This window comes from Barbus barbus (assembly GCF_936440315.1).
Source record: "Barbus barbus genome assembly, chromosome: 21".
NCBI classification, from domain to species: Eukaryota; Metazoa; Chordata; class Actinopteri; order Cypriniformes; family Cyprinidae; genus Barbus; species Barbus barbus.
Genome location: NC_136749.1, coordinates 377,338 through 397,912, shown reverse-complemented (window position 1 = coordinate 397,912; position 20,575 = coordinate 377,338). Strand labels below are relative to the sequence as shown.

At 41.8% G+C, this 20,575-nt stretch overlaps 1 protein-coding gene across 2 annotated transcripts in view; it reads right to left on the bottom strand.

The window, feature by feature from the left end:
* The window catches only part of LOC306887292 (threonylcarbamoyladenosine tRNA methylthiotransferase-like), a 266,928-nt gene that overhangs the window by 73,856 nt on the left and 172,497 nt on the right, over window positions 1-20,575 (bottom strand). For both annotated transcript variants that reach the window (XM_079444918.1, XM_079444919.1), the window contains exon 10: window positions 20,153-20,298. In XM_079444918.1, coding sequence (XP_079301044.1) covers window positions 20,153-20,298 — 146 coding nt within the window. The remainder of the gene's footprint in view (window positions 1-20,152; window positions 20,299-20,575) is intronic.

Here is a 20,575-nt window from a genome sequence, read left to right as displayed (position 1 = left end):
ACCAGACTGTGATTCCACAGCGAATGAGACTTTCAAGCGTGGCTCGGTAAAAAACAAGCAAGATATTGCTACCCACCCCATACAGTCTCAGCCGTCTTAAAAAATAGAGTCTCTGTTGTAATCGTGTACACAGACTATCAATGTGTGTCTTCCAGCAAAGAGCACTATCCATATAAAACCCAAGGTGTCTGTAAGATGTCTCTTGCTCTATCGTCGTGTCTTTAATGATCACAGGCTGATGTTCAGATACACTTCTTGGGTCAAGGACCTTTCCTGTGGCTTTTTAACATTTAAAACAAGACAGTTCTTGTCACAGCACTGAATGAAAATATCTATTTCCCTGTGGTAAGATGTTAAGTCCATGTCTTTATGTAAGAGACTTATTATTATTATTATTATTATTATTATTATTATTATTATATGTGGTCCTGCAATCATTTCAAAACAGTGTTTGTATGTTTGTAATGAGCAGGCTAAAATATTCTACTCTCATTTCTACCTCTTATTTTCCCCTGAACACGAAAGGCAACGCTGCATAGTTTATTAAGGCTTGTTTTTCTGAATGTTTTAGGGTATTGTGTCTTACACCAGCAGACTTTCCACTTGTAAGTAAAACCAAAACAAAAAAAGCACACAAAAAAACTGAGTACAGTAAAATAAACTGCACCCAAGAATGTTTTGTAAACTAATGTAAACCTGATTGTCTAATGCATCCATTTGGGTAACAAAAAAACAAAAACAAAACATGAATGTTGAGGTCCTTTTAGATGACCTTTCAGATTTCCTCGAGTCTCTCCTTCAAAAGTGCAAATCCTGTCATTATTTACTCATCCTCCAGTTTTCTTCAGTGGAACGCAGAAGAAACTGAACAGCGTCACTGAAAGTCAAAGCCCTCAACAGTAGGCCATGTTTCTCATCCAGTATATCCACATTCTCCAAAGTTATGAGAACTCCTGTGTGAAGAACAGAATGGAAATGGTTTGCTGATATTTAAATACAGTAAGTCAGTAGACGTCACCTGATGCCCCACAGTTCAGTACTGGACAGAATCATATGGGTCTGTAAGATCATCAGGGTGGGTAAATGAGGACATTTTCAAGTGTATTAACTTTATATCTTGGAGTTGTTTTATTCTGCATGGTGCTTGTTCCTCTGCGGTGTGTCCTCTGGTTCTCTATGGTCTTCTCTTCCACTGACGGCGCATGTGACGCACATGGCTGCTTTGTTTCCTCTCTCAACACAACGGTGATATTTCCCTCCTGTCATCAGCCCTGAAACCTGAAGGTGGATCAGCAGACCCGTGTTCACAAACGTATTTTCCAGAAAGATGTGTGAAAGACACACTCGTGTAGCAATGAAAATTAAATATTTTCAATATTTTTTAATGAAATTATAAAATTAAATGATGGTTAAAAACATTTTTGAGGATGTAAAGGTCACTGACTAAATGTAAAACACGGCAAATATGTGAAATAATGAAGTTTCCCCTTCAAGGACATCTGATTGTTTTCCAAAAAGCAACAAACTACACAGCGAGTCTCTTCACCGTACCATGATGCATCTGTATGCACGCCTGTCTGTCGCATTTAAAAGCTATAGCTTGAAAGTATTTCCAAAATGTCAATCCAAGCCATTTAGATTAAAAGTGTGCTAAATCTCAGACTGTTTCTCAGGGTAGCAATGTGTTGAAAACATCCAGCTCAAATGTTCCCTGGATTTCCAGAGCAGAGGTCACCATCAGCCCACAAAATAATTAACCGCTCATAGCAATCAGTTTACCATTTCACAAAAACCCAGGAGCCGGATGTCTCACTGGAGCATGCTTCATTTGCCCAGCCGGAGGAGGATGATGGGGCCGTGGGACGCGGGGGTCGTAATATATACTTTCAATTAGCTGACCGCTGTGAGAGCCGTGTTTAACCGCCCGCTATCACCGCATGTAGACCGGACAGCTCACTGCCCTCCGCAAGCGACCGCAACAGGTCAGCCATGTGGGAAATTGAGTCCTCTGGATCTCTTTATTTTAATGTAATAAGAACTGTACGGAGGAGGCTGAGGATCACTGGAGAGCGTACAGTACGTTAACACTGATTGGGCTGAGAGCATACAGTAGGACTTCATTCAGAGGAAACGTGTTCGACACAATCCGATCAGACAGAGTGAATGTGACTCTACACCACATACTGACGCTACATGAACATGGCCATGGAAATCACTCCCTACAGTTCTTCTTAGGACACTGTGCTTTAAACACATGAGGGTTTGAAAGTAAAATCTCCATCCTTAATCTGAGTCCTAAGCAACGAGACTCTTTCCTCCTCTTCATAATGTCTGCTTCGGATCGGTTTCTCCTGATGAAGCACCATACGTGACTCCCATCGGCCTGATTGAAAAGCAATACAGAGCATTTCTCAGATTAAACCACTGATTTATTTCTCATTACGCCTGACAAAAGCTGTCTTTTTCCACACTGGCTCTGATCAGAATACCTGATCTCCAGTATGACCCGAGGGACCTCTCACTGTCTGAGCTGCTCATTCACACCACCTACCCATAAATAACAGCAGAGGACTTTCACTCACAGACTGGCTTTAGAGACATCAGCAGGTTCATCTGGAGATGCTTGAACAGGTGCAGAAGAAACGACCTTCTGATCATGACGAGATTCTGATCAGAATGACACAATATGACATTTCAGCTCATAAGAGAGTTCAGAAGACAGTTTGAGCTCACATTTCAGCTGAACAGTCCAGTTCAGTCCAGCTGAACACACTCTCACACACACACACACACACACACTCTCTCACACACTCTCTCACACACACACACACACACAGCATTGTTGTCAGTTCCCAGCGAGACTTTGTGTTTTGTAACGGGATCATGAGATGATCTGAGGTCAGCTATGTCAGTGTCTTCCAACTAGCAGTAATGGAAGGTCTTCACTCCAAAAATACAAGAAATACTATCAGAGACAAAATAGAAACAGTCTTGATATTTAATATTGTACTGGATTTTATGAAAATGTGAATAACATGCAGCAGAATATGACACAGGCAGACACCATTTCAGCTTCAGCGTTCAAGCTATTCCACACAAACATGAGGAACTGTTAAACTGAACGTGTCTATATGATCACATTACAGAGAGCTCAGAATGAGTCTGAAATATAGTGTCCACTAATGACTCATGTGATGTATGTGTGCATCATTAACAAATAAATGAACCTGATTTCTCTTTTAGACACATCACAGCTGCAATAACCAGCGTGACAGCACCTCATCATTATCTTACGTTACTTAAGCTGAAGGTTCGAGCAGGCTTTGAATCCGGTCTGATTCTGGTTCAGAAAACAACAAACAAAAGCTTTATTATCCATGACATTTCCTGCTATAGCTGTGTCATACTTATGGTTACACTGAAGCTTTCATTAATGCATCTGGATCGATAGCTGAGCTGCTCATTAATGACACGCGCTCTTATTAGTTCAGAGCTTCAGTAACAATACAAAAGATAAACAAGATGTGAGGGTCTGACCGCACAGCAAACCAAGCTGATGAAGTCTGGACTGAAACACGAGCAGCAGCTGATGGGCGAATCAAAGGGAAGAGATAAGAAAGTCAGAGGGCATGTAATGATGCCAAATCACTCTTAGTTCTTCAACATAATAAGAGCATTGAGATTTGACTATAATGTATATGGGTTTGCTTGTGCAGAAATGTGCACCATGATGCCAGCGTTCAGTGCAGATCCTTTATACTACAAAACTTCTGATGATTTGCCTTCTGAGCACTAGCACAGGTGAACTGAGATGAAGGTGCATCGCTCCAGACCACAGAGACCAGATCGACACGCTCCTGCAGTTTTCCTGAGATCTGTTCTGGAGCCGTAGAACGCCTGCTAACACTAAAGAGTGCACAAACCTGGAGTCAAATTCATCCCTGGAGATCCAGTTTCTGCACAGAGGTGACACACACACCACCGGTTGCTGGAGGCCTTTTTGGCTCATTTGATGCATGAGAAAAACAATCGTTGTTCCGCAAATGGATTTCACACTCCAAACATACACACACACACACACACACACGCACCTGTTGTTAGAGAAGCCGTTGACACACCAGCACACACATTTAAAAGTGTGCAAGTGCTCTCACATTCACACACAGCCTTGAAAAGTGAAGCCACTGAGAAATGATCCAAAGGAGCGCCTCTCGTCACTCACGCTCATCAACATGTCGCTGGAGATCCAGCAGTCTCATCGGTGTCTCGTTCCTCTTTAAACCAGGCATGTGCTTGTTTCTTCTTTCTCTGCCCTGCAGGTGCTCCACAGTCGATTCCTCCGTGACTTCATGAGCTCCTCAGGGCTTGTGAAAAGAGATCCAGGTTCAAACGGCTCTCGCCCTCAAACTTCACGCTCTAATGTCAATGCTTTAAAATGAGATTTGAACACCATAAAGGCACAAGTTCTCACTCGCTGATTAAAAAGCTTTACTTTATGACAGGGAAAGTTAGACATCTGCATCCATTTACCTTATAACAACAGAAATAAATGGTTTTGGATATCACTTAGGTCTCTGCTTTGACATATGGAGACATCTAGGTGAGACTTGTAACTGTCCATAAATAAATACTTGTCTCGCTACAACTTCAGACAACAGACAAGACCTCCAGCAGAAGCATCCCATCCGCTCACTGAGCGTCTCTCCAGGCAGTGAATCTGAATCAATATAATCTCAAGAGTCAGGATGCACTGGTTTGACCAGTCGGTTTTTACAATTTGCAAGGTCTGAGGAGGAAATAAATTGAGAATTGGATAATTTCTGGGATTTTTTTCCGATCCTGTCACGCTTGTAGTATTCCCAACAAACAAATATTTGTAAATCTCTCCTTATGCTATATTACCACGTACTGGATTCAGTCTTCGTCAATTTGTTTTCTTTCAATTAGCACAGGTTTTGTATTTATTTTTAAACTGTTTGATCATAAGCCTCAATGATCTGAACTTATGCACCTCAGTTTTTGAGCGAACACTGCCAAAATTGCCAACAGTTGAAAGAAAACAAGCTGACAAAAATATTCAATCCAAGATTTTGTGATAACATAGAACAATGAGAGATTAACAAACAATTTTTAAAAGGCTGGTGCTTTTTGACCAGGAACACCAAATTAGGTAAAGGATTTTCTGTACAGCACAAGAGTTACAGAACAACTAAGAGCACAGGCCTCCCAGCGACGCTCAATCAGTCCTGGCTGCTGACGGGTCCGGCTCAGCACAGTTGGCCCAGCAGATGGCCTGTCAACAGAGACGGGTCGGCCCAGCCGCAGATGAGCCACGGGGCGTGGAGAGCGGAGATGTAATGGGTCCTGCCAGCCTGTGTGATTTAGCATCAGTCTGGTGTTAATACATCAGGAGAAGAGAACGCACAGGACTGATCTCTGGTCAGAAGACAGGGACAACTTCCAGAAACACCTTGGCACACCCAGTCCTGCAGGTGGTGAGCTGGTGGAGCAGGTGAGAGACTATTGGCACGGCCGCTACACCACCTGGAGGAGTCAGACCCTCGGCGGGCCTCAGAAGAGCAAACATGGCCAGAACCAGCATCTCGAGAGAGATCCGCTCTCCGCACCGCCCGAGGTAACGACGAAGCTGTGATGCACTGATGCACTGAATTCATTCCTCAGAGGCAGGATGTTTTCAAGTCCAGCTTCAGAGACATCATGAAGCACATGGGAGCTTAAACAAACCGCTGGAGCAAACAGCAGAACCTCCAGATCGTCTCCCAAACACCTTCAGCAAATGAGCTCCAGACAAACCAGAACCTCGTCCACAATTACAGGAGCTGGAACCACACTCAAAACGGCTCCCAAGAGATAACAGACTCCCACTAAACACTGTCTGTTTGCTTTAAACACGCAGGGAATCCATGTGTGAAGAATAATCAAAACTCGCTCTCGCTCTCTAGGTGATCTTTGTAACCTGTCCAATCATACAGAATCGACTGACCCGTGGACCCATAAAAAAATAAATTAAAAAAAAAATCACACGCACAGAGGGAAATTATATATAACGTACATTTGCAGGCATGATGGAATAAATGCAAATGGAATAAGAAGCAAAGCCTGTCTGTAAATATGAAATCATTAAATTCATCTTCAGCATAGCCTGGCTTTCAATTATGGCAGGATATTTCCCAGGGGTGCGTGCGGCTGAATCTCCTGTGCTCAGTGTTTGATAATTCTCTCTGCCACCGCAGCACATTTCCACTCCAACACTGTCGGAGTGAGCACAAGAAAACACCCAGAGGAAGGTGAGTGTAGGACACATCTGTCCACAAAGGGCAGATCCTCCCACAGGACGTCATTAGCGGTGTGTCCTTTCTAAAGTCTGGAGATGGCAGACCTCTACCTGCTGCCTGATTCGTATGCAGCGGGGTCGTGTCTGACCCACCATAACGTGAATTAAATGCAGGAGATGAGCTCCTACGTGACACCGCATTTCCCGCGGCAGGAGCCGAATGTGGGATACGGGTCCCCAGGGAGCCGCGGCACGGCGAGGCCTCACAGTATGAAATGTAAATGAAATGTCAATTTGGTTTATCATTGAACTTTACAACAATTAGACCTCAAGTCCAAAGGCCACAGGAACTTTATACTGGAAAAGAAATACTAACAGTGACTCACAGAGGAGTAGGGTGAGACCTTAAATCATAAAGATGGCAGGGAGAGTTCAAGCGAGATCTGGCCCTTTGACGGATCACTTTGAGGCTAACTGGAGTTTCCTATGCACTTTTTCATGCTGAATTACTCAACTTCAATTGGAGTCCGGACTGAGGCATTCATAAAATAAAATATCTGCCAGCAGTAAGTTTGTATTTTTAGCTCATGAGACAAAAACTCTTAAGGTGTGCTCACACTGACTGTTCTCGTTATGAACTGTTCTCGGCCTGGAATTTTCACTCTGTAAAAAATGCAACTGCATATCTTCCAGTTTACGTAACCTTTTGTCTAAAATACTAAGAAATGCCGTTTTCTTGAAACTACATAAAAATCCTTGAATTACAACAGAACAGAAAAACAACAGAAGTACCCCAAATGCTGTCCCTACTAGTCAAACACAGGAGTGTCGGGGTTCTCATGTGATATCCATTCCATGAAGCAGAAGGACAATCAGGTGATTCCACCTGCAGTTACATGCTGAGTCAACACATCATGCTGCAATACAGAGAACAATCTCTTTAAACTCAATGTCTTCAAATGCTCAAGTGACACAGCTATGAACTGAATAAAGCAAATGACTCAAAAGATGTGTTGATTTCTCAGCGCAGTCACTGATCTGAAAGCCATGCTCCACGGCTTTATTCAGGATGAAACAAACGTGTCCCTCTGCGCTCAGGGAATGAAAGGGTCGTGAAGGAGGTCACAGCATGTGTCACAGCTCTCAGTCTGTTTCTTTTGCACACTGCTGTTTACTCACCTGTGCTCATGAAGCATGTGTGACACGTGGGATCGAGTTTCGCCGTTGTTCCGACATGCTAAAAGACAACTAACAGCTTTTAGACTTCACTCTCTCTGTGAGGAGTCTCATCTGCTCCTGAGCACCAACATATGTTACTCACTGCATGCTTTCAATAACAAATCAGATGCAAAGAAAACACTCAACCATATACGCCGTATCTGATATGTGTGTCTTAATAGGTTGCCTGGACTTTTAAAATAGGCTGAAACGTGCCAAGACTACAGTTGTCTCTGAACTTTCTTCTGCTTTTGGTTGTGCTGTGACAATGTTATCCAGACTCACCTGCGGGATATGTGGCATATTGATTTAAATGCACTTGTTTCTTACTCTGCACGTCACAGCATCCTGAATGATCTCTTCCTCTCAGCTGTAGTTAATGGTGCAATGACAAACCATTATGAAAGCAATGCTGGTGAACTCTGACCCTGCACTGCATTTCTGAAGATCAGTTCTGCTTTTTTTTAAGCCACATAAACCTGCATGAAACCTCTGTTTTCATACAATTCACAAACGTCTCATTACTGCACGGATAAAAAGAGATGTGGCCCAATTACACACATTTACATAAGCAGAATTTTGCTCTAAAGGTTTTTTCCATGTAATTTCATTCAGCAGTTTAAATGCTAAGTTAATCATAGACACTTTGTTGTCAGAAAATACCCGCTATTTAAACAACACGATTTAAACATGTGGAGACAACAATCCATTGAGTCATTATAAGAATAAGCAGGGAACAGAGGATAGGGAAGTTTTCCATGTTTTCAGCGTTCACAAAAGAAGTGCCTTTGGTTTCCAAGTGAAAGCATTTTCAGATCTCAAACTGCCAAAAGAAGCAGTCTCTCCTTAAATAACCAAACTCACATTTATTAGCATGAACTCACAAGAAAAGTAAATGGAAATAACCCAGTTCTCACTCATTCACATCATATCTGAAAGTAGAGGTCGGTTCCATGTGTGGTCCATACCCAATCGTCCATACCCAACCACAAAGTTATTGTCTGGAACATAGTTCACTTAAATAACATATCATTATTATTATTATTATTATTATTATTATTATTATTATTATTATTATTATAAGTAGTGTTCAGTAATGGAATGTTATGCAAATGTTTTCTTTCTTGTGAAAATATGCTCATTTTGGCTTGTGGTTTATTGATTTGATGGGCAATTAAAATTCATTGTGTCGCCTTAGTTTACTGATCTTACGTCTTTTATACAAACTTTTAAACCTTTAGACAGATTTGTCTTCTGAACATCTGTTGACATTTCTTGTAGTAAATGCATCCAGAAAATCTCTTGGGCGACACTGCTCTGCTGCGGCTGATGTTATCAGTGAAATGGGCAGTCAGCTGAGCAGTGACTTCATTCTTCACTGGGCTCACACTGGACTCTGACGCTCTCCTGAGCATCTCGTACTGCACTCTTCATCTATCTGTCTCATCTGTCCATGTCTCTAGAGAAGCTCTACTGGATGAACACACGAGCGAGCTCAAGATGAGCAGGTACTGAGATGAAGTTTTACATACACCTGCAGGCTCGTCATATGCTCACATGCTTCAACGATAGCAGCATCACCACCCATCGCTGTTTTAAACTCACTGTTATGCTTTAGTTTAGTGTGTAATCTACTAACCAATTAAATAAACAAAACTTTAAATTACATTGAGGTACAGCTCCCTCACAGTTAATTTTAATGTTCTATGTAGTTAGTTACAGTGTGTGAGTAACTTGTATTGCGGCTAGGCACTTTTGTTTGTTTGTTTTTGAACTCACTAACTACAGTTCAAAGGGATTTCCTCAACAACGTAGTCTGTGACGTGACAGACACGACAACTCAACCGCTAGTAAAGAATAATCATAGAGAAGTCAACTTCAATCTCAAACTACATCGGGTCCAATGCTAGAGCCTTGAGGCACACCAAGATAGAGCAAACCTTTCAAACAAACCAGAAAAAATAAGGTTTTCTCTGACAAAGCTCAGTGCACTTGATAGGTCCAGTGAAGGTCCAGCAGGCATTATCACTCTGATCAGCCGGTCAGTTCCAGCATTGCACAATCTCTTCTGGGCTAAACTGATCAATGAAAGAGAAGTAGTAGCTGCTGCTTTCAAAGGGATGCTTTATTACTGCCCACAGACAGAGTTAATGAGCCATTCTACTTCCTGTTTTTGTCAGGCCCACATTTGCTGAACTTGCTGGGACATGGCAGGAGCAGCTGATGTGTCAGTGTCATTTCTCTCTTTCTAAACAACCGCTGGAGGCTGTGTAAGATCCGCTAAATCAACATCCCTCAAAGATTTAGTTTTGATGCTTCATGAGCCTGTGAATGTTTATATGTATATACAAGATATATACGCATATGTACAGGTGCCCTATCAGATGAATGACAGGTGAAGAGAATCATCTGCTAATCACAGACACACACAATACTGTCTTCATTTTCAACACTACATCTAATAGCCATGTGATGACAATTCAATCAAGTTAAATTTATCCTTCAGTGGCTGTCATTAAGAAACAGTCTTGTAAGACATTTCTAGAGTACAGATGTTTTCTGTATGGACAGGTTTGGTTATATTTCAGAAAGATGACATACTCAGGTGAGTGACAGTGCTGTCAGTGGGTATAAACAGCTCACTACATTACGACATGACTGTTTATGCATCTCGGAGACAGAGATAACACATCAAGTTATTCCAGTTACAACTGATGGATGACAAGTTCAACAATTGGACAAGTAAATGTAGAAGAGAGAAACTTCTCAGCATGTCAAACGGATTTCAGCACCACTAGAGTCATTAAAGTGAACTGCAAAAATTTCCTGATCACACTTCCTGTTTGCCATTGGCCAGACAAACACATACTCACGCCCCCAACTTCACACCATTGGCTGAGTCAATGCTCAAAACAAGGGGTAAAATCTGCTGCTTTGGAAACCTGCGGATGTTATATTGTCAATTTGTCACTCCTCTGTGTCACCTTAGAAGTGACTGCATTCATTATAAAACAACCTCTGTCTTATTGTGTCATATTCTTACAGTTTATCAGTGTCCGAGTGTGTTCTGGAGGCTCTCTATCAGTGTGTCCCCTGACTGCTGTCTGCAATGTCATATTTGTTGTGATGTCACCATCCGATCAATATAACACGTCATATTCCAGCTGCTGACAGACATCATTGTCCAGGTATGACTGACCTCCTCAGCACAAACAGATCTCTGTTTCAAAGCAGAGGTGGGGAGCCTACGGAGATCACTGACATACACAATAGCAAAAGAGGTGTATGGAAGTCCCTTGAACCTGCATACTGACGTACATTTTGAAGTAATCATTTCTCAGTCACACAACCTGTTTTATTAAGTTAGGAGGTATAGACACAGAGTGTGAAAATTAACCTGCGTTCGTCAACAGATGGCATAGAAACGGCACTCGATGAGCAACACATGCATCACTCTTCTTAGAGCACCCTAGGAATAGCTCACCTAAAGCTGTCTGTCCACATTATGGCAGGTAAACAAAGTATTTCAACACAGAACTAATGACACATCTGCTGTAGAAGAGACGGTTCCCCGTCCTGCTCATGTTTCATGCCCCGGGGGAAACAAACTCCCGCCCCACACACGACACACCTAGTACCGGTTCCACAGATCTCACTTCGGCCGAAAACAGAGCAGTGTGTGACAGCCAATGTTATGAGCCACCAGCCATTTATTACACAACAGTGTGGACGTGTGTGAGTCAGCGTTTGACAAAACACAATGACTCATATCAAACAGATTAACGAGACGGACAGCGACAGTCGACGAGAGGCGGAGACACTCTAATCCAGCCGGAATCAGAGCGGAGGAGGCGGGAAGGCGTGTGGCGGGATCCAGCGCGGGAAAACAACAGAGTTTCAGGACACAAACAGCATGAGTCAGAGCGGCATGTGAGCGGAGCGTGTGTCAGACAGCGGGAAATCCCGCCAGTCAGATGAGAGAGCGCGCCAGAACTACCCCTGCTCCATCTCTGCCTCACGGACCCTGACCCCGCGCCGCTCTCCGCTCCCATGAACGCATGCGAAACATTAACCTCACCTCAGTTTCACTGCAGTTAGAGAAACACACACGGTTCAACTTGCATCAGGTAAAGCAGCACAAATTATGTCCCTATGCGCACACACAAACATTGTTTGATTCCAGGAAAAAAAAAAGCAAAGCACAAAATGCAAACAGCCAGCTGTGACGACAAAGTCTGGAAGACTCAATCGATAATACGGTCTGTGGTAAATGCAAATTGATGAAACTTGGATGTTTTGCTTTCCGACAAATTACACACACCCATACTGAAAACACAAATTGACGCAGTTATATTTATTTTTAAAACATATGTTTGTAATAAGTAACTGCATAAGAATGTTTGGGGTTTGAGTTGGAGCAGTTAACACTGTACTGTCCAAGTGCTGTTTACCACACATTATTTTACTCATGAATTGAAAACACATACTGCAGGAAAATCTCGGGACCTAAGGCAAATTAGTCTTCCAGGTTTTGAAGGCATGGCTGTAGCACTTTATAATAAAACAAAATTAAATTAAACATTTTATAATTAGTGACAAAATAAACTTAGTGGGCCTCGTTGATCTATCTAACGTAGAAACCAGTGCAGATCCGTGCGCACAAGTCAACTTACGAAAGAGTTCATGTGTGATTCATGAAACATTCATATGGCCCCAATCTCATCGTACGAATGACCACACGTTGATAAATGTAGCGGCAGAAAACAATCGTCATTTGAATATCACGCTCCTAAAAACACCCCGGTTTAGAAGCATTGCCCCCTAGAGTTTACGACACGGAGAAACCAAACCTGGCCAAAAAGAGGAAGATCGCATTAAAAAGAAATTGACCTTAATCTAAAAACACCCTTTAACCTTGTAATTGCAAACAATTAGGCTACATTAATTTTAGTAATTTATATGTATATTAAAATACTGGTAGATAAACATTATAGCCTATTTAGTTCCCATCACTCTACAACAAATATTTTTAATTTGTTGTTTAACAGTATTCAGAATACAACAAGAATGAAAAATAAGTATTTATAAAATTACATATTGAACAATAAAATAAAACAGGCTATAGTGGCATTCATTATACACAGCATACAAGCAAAGCTGAAACGGCATTGGGCTCACGAGCCTGTCTCATTCCACAAGAATCCAAATGTTTCCATTTTTGCCATATTTGTAACATTTGGTTGCTAAACTATTATTCATTATGTAGCCTAAATAAGGCTTTATACTTCACTCATGCGCAAAAATGTTTGCTGCACGCTGATTTTACAGCCAGCTTTCAAATAAACAGTGTAACTGATGTTTGGTTGATGATGTTTGATGATGGATGGCTGAATCGTCAGGCAACACTAGAACTAATGTTGTTTGTGTGTGCGTGAGGTACCTGTGCGATCTGATGGATTAAATCAAATAAAGATAGAAATAAAATCAATCAAATGCATTAAGAGTGTCACAAAAACGAGCGTATAGGCTACTTTTTCCTTCTGTTAATTATATTATAGCCTATTAGGCTGTATATTTTGTGTGGTCCTATTTATTTTATTCCTTTTAGAGACTTGATTTCTGTTTTTCTCCATTCACTGAAGCGTTGCGTGATGCGACGATGTGTGAATCCTCGTGGTCTGTGGTTTACGCTGCTATTCGCGCATATAAAGCTAAAGAGCTAAACATTTTTTTTTTCAAAAGACATTGTAATCTTGATAGTGATGGACTAATGAGCTTCGATTGTCAGTCAGGAAAATAACCTAAATGATCAAAATGCTGTCATTCTACAGTTCTCCACCAGATTGATTGCTACGTGCAAGTTCAGGCTAAAAACACTTGCGTACACGAGCTGAGACCAGACGTGAGATTTGATCGTAGCCACCGCTCACGTCCATATCGATAAATTCCAAGTTTTGCGTTGAAACAACCGTATGCCCACTTTTCTGTCGTACATTCGTTTTGTGAACGAGGCCCATTAAGTTTTATCTTTATCATTATCTTTGTTGTTGTTAAGTCAAACTCTTCTGCCCGGTCTTCAACACACAGAGACATAAAACGAAAGTTCTTAGCCTCTCCACACCACAGAAGCAATCATTTCCTCCACCAGAATCTTGGCAGAAGCTGAGGATACGGCAGGCTGTTATAACTGACAGACATCAGAAAGAAAAGACTGTTACGTGATCAAGCAGAGAACCAGGGCTTAAACATCAACTGCGTTCAACCCAAGGACAGGTGAGATCACACAGTACTGAGAAACAATGACTAACTACTAATACATTATCGCCCGTGAGGCTGTTTGTCTAGCGGATGCAACGGGGTACAGAAGAGAGAGTCTGCATACATCAGCCGTGACTCTCTCCATCACTGCATCTGCACGCTCACACACGCTTTAACACCTCTCAGAGCAATTACAGCACGAGGAGACGAGAGTCAACGCTGTCTGGAGGAAACCAGCTTCAGTTACTGAGTCTTCACGATCAGCAGCAGCATCCGAGTCACAGAGAAATTGAATCAGAACTCATCATGTTTTACATAGATCTGATCAAAATGATGTCACAGAAGTACTGAGGCAGATCAGAAATGCCAGATGTTCTCCTTCTTGCCATCTGACCTGCATATGGCCAACACCAGACTCCTCATTCTAACCTTCAACCTCAAGGTTCGTATTAATTTGTAAACTAAAGGCAAAGACTCTCCACATCCAGAGATAAATAAATACCCATTTATCTTTGTCCACCCCTCTATCAATCTTGAAACCACGAAAAAAGTCGTAAAATATGTTTTGCCTTTAACGCCGGTGTAATCGATTAACGAGATGCAGACCACCCAAACCCTGGCGCTGTCTGCGGTGCATCTGCTGAACAGATACGCATCTCACATTATCAGCGCTTCTCAACACTGATCTTCATCCAAACTCAAACATTTACAGACTTAGAGCAGGTTTATTAGGGTAAAAGCTGTGTGGTCAATCACGTGTGAAGCGGACAGAGATCTCAAAGTGATTTTACAAGGAAAGATCCATCACAGTTACAGCCCTTTAATCTGAGACTCGTGCTTCAGAATGCTTCCAGATGCCCACGCTGAGGTCAGAGGTCATCAGCCTCCTGCTCGAGGTGAGAGAAACTTCGTTTGAGCAGTTTGAGCTGATCAGGTGGTCAGAAACTGCTGGTGCTTGACGTGAGGATCTCTGACTGGGTGAAGCCATCTTTAAGAACATCCCAGTAGAGGCCCATGAGACGTTACCCAGAAAGTTCTCCACGTCATCAATCTTTCAGGTGATTCCTCATCTGCCATTGTCCTCAAGCAAGATCCTGACACATGCACACTTCTTCAGGACTTCACTAAAACTCATATGTGGTCTTCTGAGGGCTGACACACACACACTGACCTCTAGCTTCTGTTTTCTTGGAAAGATCTCCACAGATACAAGTGTCCACAAAGGAGGCAGTTATAGGATCATCTTCACACTGACAAATGCAGATTGATGTTCTTCATGAGATGACGTACGTTTCCTGAGGTCTCCAGCGTAATAGGATTCACAGAAAATAACGCATTCCAATAACTTCTGATAACTGCCAGAGAAAGTCTATTTTCTGAAGTTAAGTAAATGAGCTATTAGGACCAAACGCTGGTCTGGAATCATGGCTGCTGCTGGTGGGCTTCATGAACACACACAGAAACGATCGCTCCGCTCGGAAACATCTTTAATGACTTCTGTGATATTACCGGAGAAGCAGACTCATCTCAAGCTTGTTCCACGCCGGGTGAGTCCACTTATTGCACATTATCCCTGCATTCATCAAACGCTAGTGTCATTAGCCCTGTTCTCCAGACTGGAGTTCATATCACTTTAATTTAGCATGAGAGAAGGTGTAATAGCCCGGGCTTTCAGGAGTCCTACTCGCTGAGGCTTAAACAGCTCTCAGACAGAATGACAGGCCGCCGGAGCTGATGACTTCAGATTGGGGAAATTGTATTATAATGGCTCTTGGAAAGTTCAGAGGAAGCAGGATAAATGGGGTTTGTTGGCACATGGGTGAGAAAAGAGAAGTTTGCAGGAGTCTTAAGCAGGAGCCAATGATGGCGTCACCCATACAATGAGCTGCAGTGCTGCAAACAGCATGAGAAACTTTCTCCATCAGCACAGACGAGATTCTGAACGAGCATGCCCTCCATTTCAGTTTCTCATGCGTCCAAGTAGAGCTGGACGATTAATCATAAAAAGAAATCAAAACCGAAATTCAGAACGTCTAACCAATGTTTTTTAATCCATACTACCACGTGTGGAGCTGGCTCTGGTTTACAGCAGCAGGTTTGCATGGCAACGTGGAGAAGTCATTCTGCGCTGCGCTTTTAAAAAAAATCATGAGCGCTGAACGCTGCATCTCGCGGTTTTAGACAAAGACGCATTTTATGTGAATGGCCTGTGAGAACCTAGAGTAAGTACTTGTGCATATATAGCGTGACAGGACAAGATCACTGAGATGGTGTCCTGCTCTTTCTCCTAATCAGTGTTCGATTTACATTCATTATTTAAAACATTTGTTTACATGCAAGTTATTTTCTACTCTTCACATTGCATTACATAAAATGCTAATCATTTAGAAGAGATTATTTTATACTTTTTGCATGCCAGTATTTAAAATGTATTTTGTTTGCAAGAAATGCTGGTTATTTTTTCCTTTTGACATGGCATTATTTATTTATTTTGTTTGCAAAAAAGGAAAGGAAAGTTGTTTTCTATTTTTTATTTAATTTTTTGGAAACTTGCTTTTAACAATAAAACTGAAATGTGACTTTCATAAGGTGTCTTTTCAAACAATGTGTGCTTATTTATTAATGTGTGCTTATTTGTGGTTATTTATTTAAATATAAATAAATAACCATAAATAGTTTGTTTCCTTCAATTACTTTAAAATCACTAATGCCCCATTCACACAAGGTGTCGGCGCTTCTTGTTTACTTTGATTGGAGTGACGTCAAGCGTTGCCAAACTGAATTGTTTGTGGGTCCTTCGCGTCGATTCACTGGAAAAGTAACGTGATTGGCTGTTGTCACTATGACGGTCGCGTCAGCACCAAGCTTCAGACACGCCCTCCCTCAAGCATTGACGCTGACGCCCCGTGTGAATGGGGCTTATCGTAAGAAATTCACTCTTTCATTAGAAAAAAATCCCACTTTAATAGTTCAGTATATTTACAGTGCAAACCTAATGAACTACAACCCGAATTCCTGAAACGTTTTTTCAATTTTAATAAAATGAAAACTAAAAGACTTTCAAATCACATGAGCCAATATTTTATTCACGATAGAACACAGAGAACATAAATGTTTAAATGGAGAAATTTTACACTTTTATACATTAAATGAGCTCATTTCAAATTTGATGCCTGCTACAAAAAAGTTGGCATGGGGGCAACAAAGGGCTGAAAAAGCAAGACATTTTTATAAGATTCAGCTGGGAGAACATCTAACTAATTAAGTTAATTGACATCAGGCCTGTAACATGATTAGCTATAAAAGGGATGTCTTAGAGAGGCAGAGTCTCTCAGAAGTAAAGATGGGCAGAGGCTCTCCAATCTGTGAAAGTGCGTAAAGAGATTGTGGAATATTTTAAAAACAAATGTTCCTCAACGTCAAATTGCAAAGGCTTTGCAAATCTCATCATCTACAGTGCATAACATCATCAAAAGATTCAGAGAAACTGGAGAAATCTCTGTGTGTAAGGGACAAGGCAGAAGACCTTTGTTGGATGCCCGTGGTCTTCGGGCCCTCAGACGACACTGCATCACTCATCAGCATGATTCGGTAATTGACATTACTAAATGGGCCCAGGAATACTTCCAGAAACCACTGTCGGTAAACACAATCCACCGTGCCATCTGCAGATGCCAACTAAAGCTCTATCATGCAAAAAGGAATCCAACAGGGTCTAGAAGCGCCGTCGTGTCCTGTGGGCCAAGGCTCATATAAAATGGACTGTTTCAAAGTGGAAAATTGTTCTATGGTCAGACAAGTCCAAATGTGACATTCTTATTGGAAATCATGGACGCCATGTCCTCCTTGCTAAAGAGGAGGGGGACCTTCCAGGGTATCATCAGCGTTCAGTTCAAAAGCCAGCATTTCTGGTGGTATGGGGGTGCATAAATGCATACGGTATGGGCAGCTTGCATGTTTTGGAATGCACTATGAATAAAGCTGGAAGGTATATAAAGGTTTTAGAGCAACATATGCTTCCCTCCAGACGACGTCTATTTCAGGAAAGGCCTTGTGTATTTCAGCAGGACAATGCAAAACCACATACTGCAGCTATTACAACAGCATGGCTTCGTAGCAGAAGAGTCCGGGTGCTGAATTGGGCTGCCTGCAGTCCAGATCTTTCACCCATAGAGAACATTTGGTGCATCATTAAACAAAAAATACATCAAAGATGACCACAAACTCTTCAGCAGCTGGAAACCTATATTAGGCAAGAATGCGACCAAATTCCAACACCAAAACTCCAGAAACTCAGAACCTTGATGCCCAGACGTCTTCAAACTGTTCTGAAAAGAAGAGGAGATGCTACACCATAGTAAACATGCCCCTGTCCCAACTATTTTGAGACCTGTAGCATTTGAAATGAGCTCATTTTGTGCATAAAATTGTAAAATTTCTCAGTTTAAACATTTATGTTATCTATGCTCTATTGTAAAGAAAATATTGGCTCATGATTTGAAATTCTTTTAGTTGTCATTTTATTAAAAAAAAAAAAAAAAAAATGTCCCAACATTTCCGGAATTCGGGTTGTATATATAAAAAAAAAAAAAAAAAAATTATCGTTCAATAATCTTAATTTACATGTTCAATTAATGGAGGTTTTGATTTTAGGTCACATCGCCCAGCTCTACGTCCCAGAGTCCTTCTCTCAACCTGTAACCAAATCCCATCTGTGTCATGTGGGAATGTTTGGCTTCACCACGGCTGTCAGGACCGCTGGGATGTCGCACACATGCATGCACTCACTCACTCAAACACACTATTCACATCTGCTCTCTCTCTCTCACACACACACACACACACGCTCTCTCACTCACTCACACACACTGTGGTGTGATTTTTCAGCGTTCCGTCTGAAGTTCTGCTGTGAGTGTAAGTTTTGTTGTCTGAAGCGACTCTGTGTCACCCGATAGGGAACAGGCGTTTGACCCGGTGACCTCAGCGGGGCTGAGGGTAAAGTGAGCTGTGTTTGTCTGCGAGGTGAAGGGGCAGTGAAAGATAAGCCCAGCGCTGGGCCTCTTCCTGACCGCTCTAGCCTCTTAAACACCAGTGATGGACGGCCACATATGAACGAGTCAGCGTGGAATAAACAATTATCTGAAGCAGTCAGCTTTACCCAGTGTCCTCTAGGAGGGAGCACTACTGCACACTCACACTTCCAGCTGACCAGACATTCAGAGAAACGCTCTAGAGCAGAAAGTCATGAACACCGATCTGCAGTAGAAACACTGATCTGACCGATCACACGTCTGACCATCAGCATGTGACCACAGAGTCCCAACAGAGACACAAGCACACACTTAACACACAGCAGTCTGTCTATCAGACACATTCTCAGCTTCTCAAGCTCTGTCAAAGATCTCAGTACAGATGCATTTGTCTGCTCGTTACTTTGATTCAATTGCAGCTGATCAAACGGTGAAGAACATCTGGATTTGAAGCTCAGCGAGCAAGACGTTTCTTGCTCTGTTTTAAAGCACAAGCGTCGACACCTGACTGACCTCCATCGTGTCCTCCATTCATACTTCAGCATCTCCAGCACTGATTTGCTCTTCAACAAATGCACTCGAGAACAATAATCATAAACAGTAATGAAGAGCTTATCAAACTCATAAAAACTGGCATTTGCAAAATGTCGAGATTTAATCCATACTATTGAGTGTAGTGTGCACTTCATCCACTGTTACCCAGCATTCAACCAGAGATGCAAACAAGTAAGAGGGAAAAAGGGGAGAACATTGCACAGATCGGGGGCATGCTCCACATGGGATTTCTTTTAAAAGATATCTGCTTTACATGCTCATTTGTAGTTACTTCAAGGTACTTTTTGTCCGAAACTGTAATTTTTCACAAAAAACAAAACAATACTGGCTGATTAGACGGCAATGCTGAACGAAAATGCAAAATGTTTGCCCTCTCTCTCACATCTCAGACCTCAAATACATAAAATATTATCCTTTTTGGACATAGTATTTGAAGTAAAGAAAATACTATACAGAACTTATTGAAATAACCAGGGGCCAGTTGCATGAACTTAGCCACCATGTTAAGACTGAGAACAAGTTTGATCAACTAGCAGTTGCCAAGAGTAATCGGTCTTCATTTCCTATACAAATAAGATCAATCTACCTTTTCATAACTGAATTTAAAAAAAAGTTATGAAAAAAATAAATAGATAACTAACTTAAGACTAGTCTAAACAGTTTATGCAACTGGCCCCAGTTCTTTATTCACCCTTGTAATGACAAACACCAGCCTGAGCTCAAGAAAAAATGATTTCTCTGTGTTCATCAATACAAAGGTCATGCAAGCGTCACAGAGGTCATCCTCAGAACTCACTTCTCCTTGAGGAAGTCCACGACGCGTCTGAAGTCGGCGCAGCAGTACTCTCTCTTCATGTCCATCAGCACGCTGTCAGACGCGGACTGCACTGGCACGTGGAGGAAGGCGAAGACCCGCGGGTGCTGCAGGACTCTGGCCATCTCCTGAGGAGGCAAGAACAAAACAAAGAAGAGTCATCACCACGTTTCCCTAATTATTCTTTTTTTTCATGGTTTACAGGCTTTGACATCGCAGGAGATTCACTGCGAAAATATATTTCTGAGCATGTATGAGGAAAAAAATCAGTTTGAAATTTAAGGTTGTCAAAAGTCTCTTAAAAATACCAATGGTATAACACGTCTTAATTATCATTTCATGAGGTCTTAAGTTTGGGGATGAAAAAAACAGGAATGGCAATACAGTATAATGTGATTATTAAAC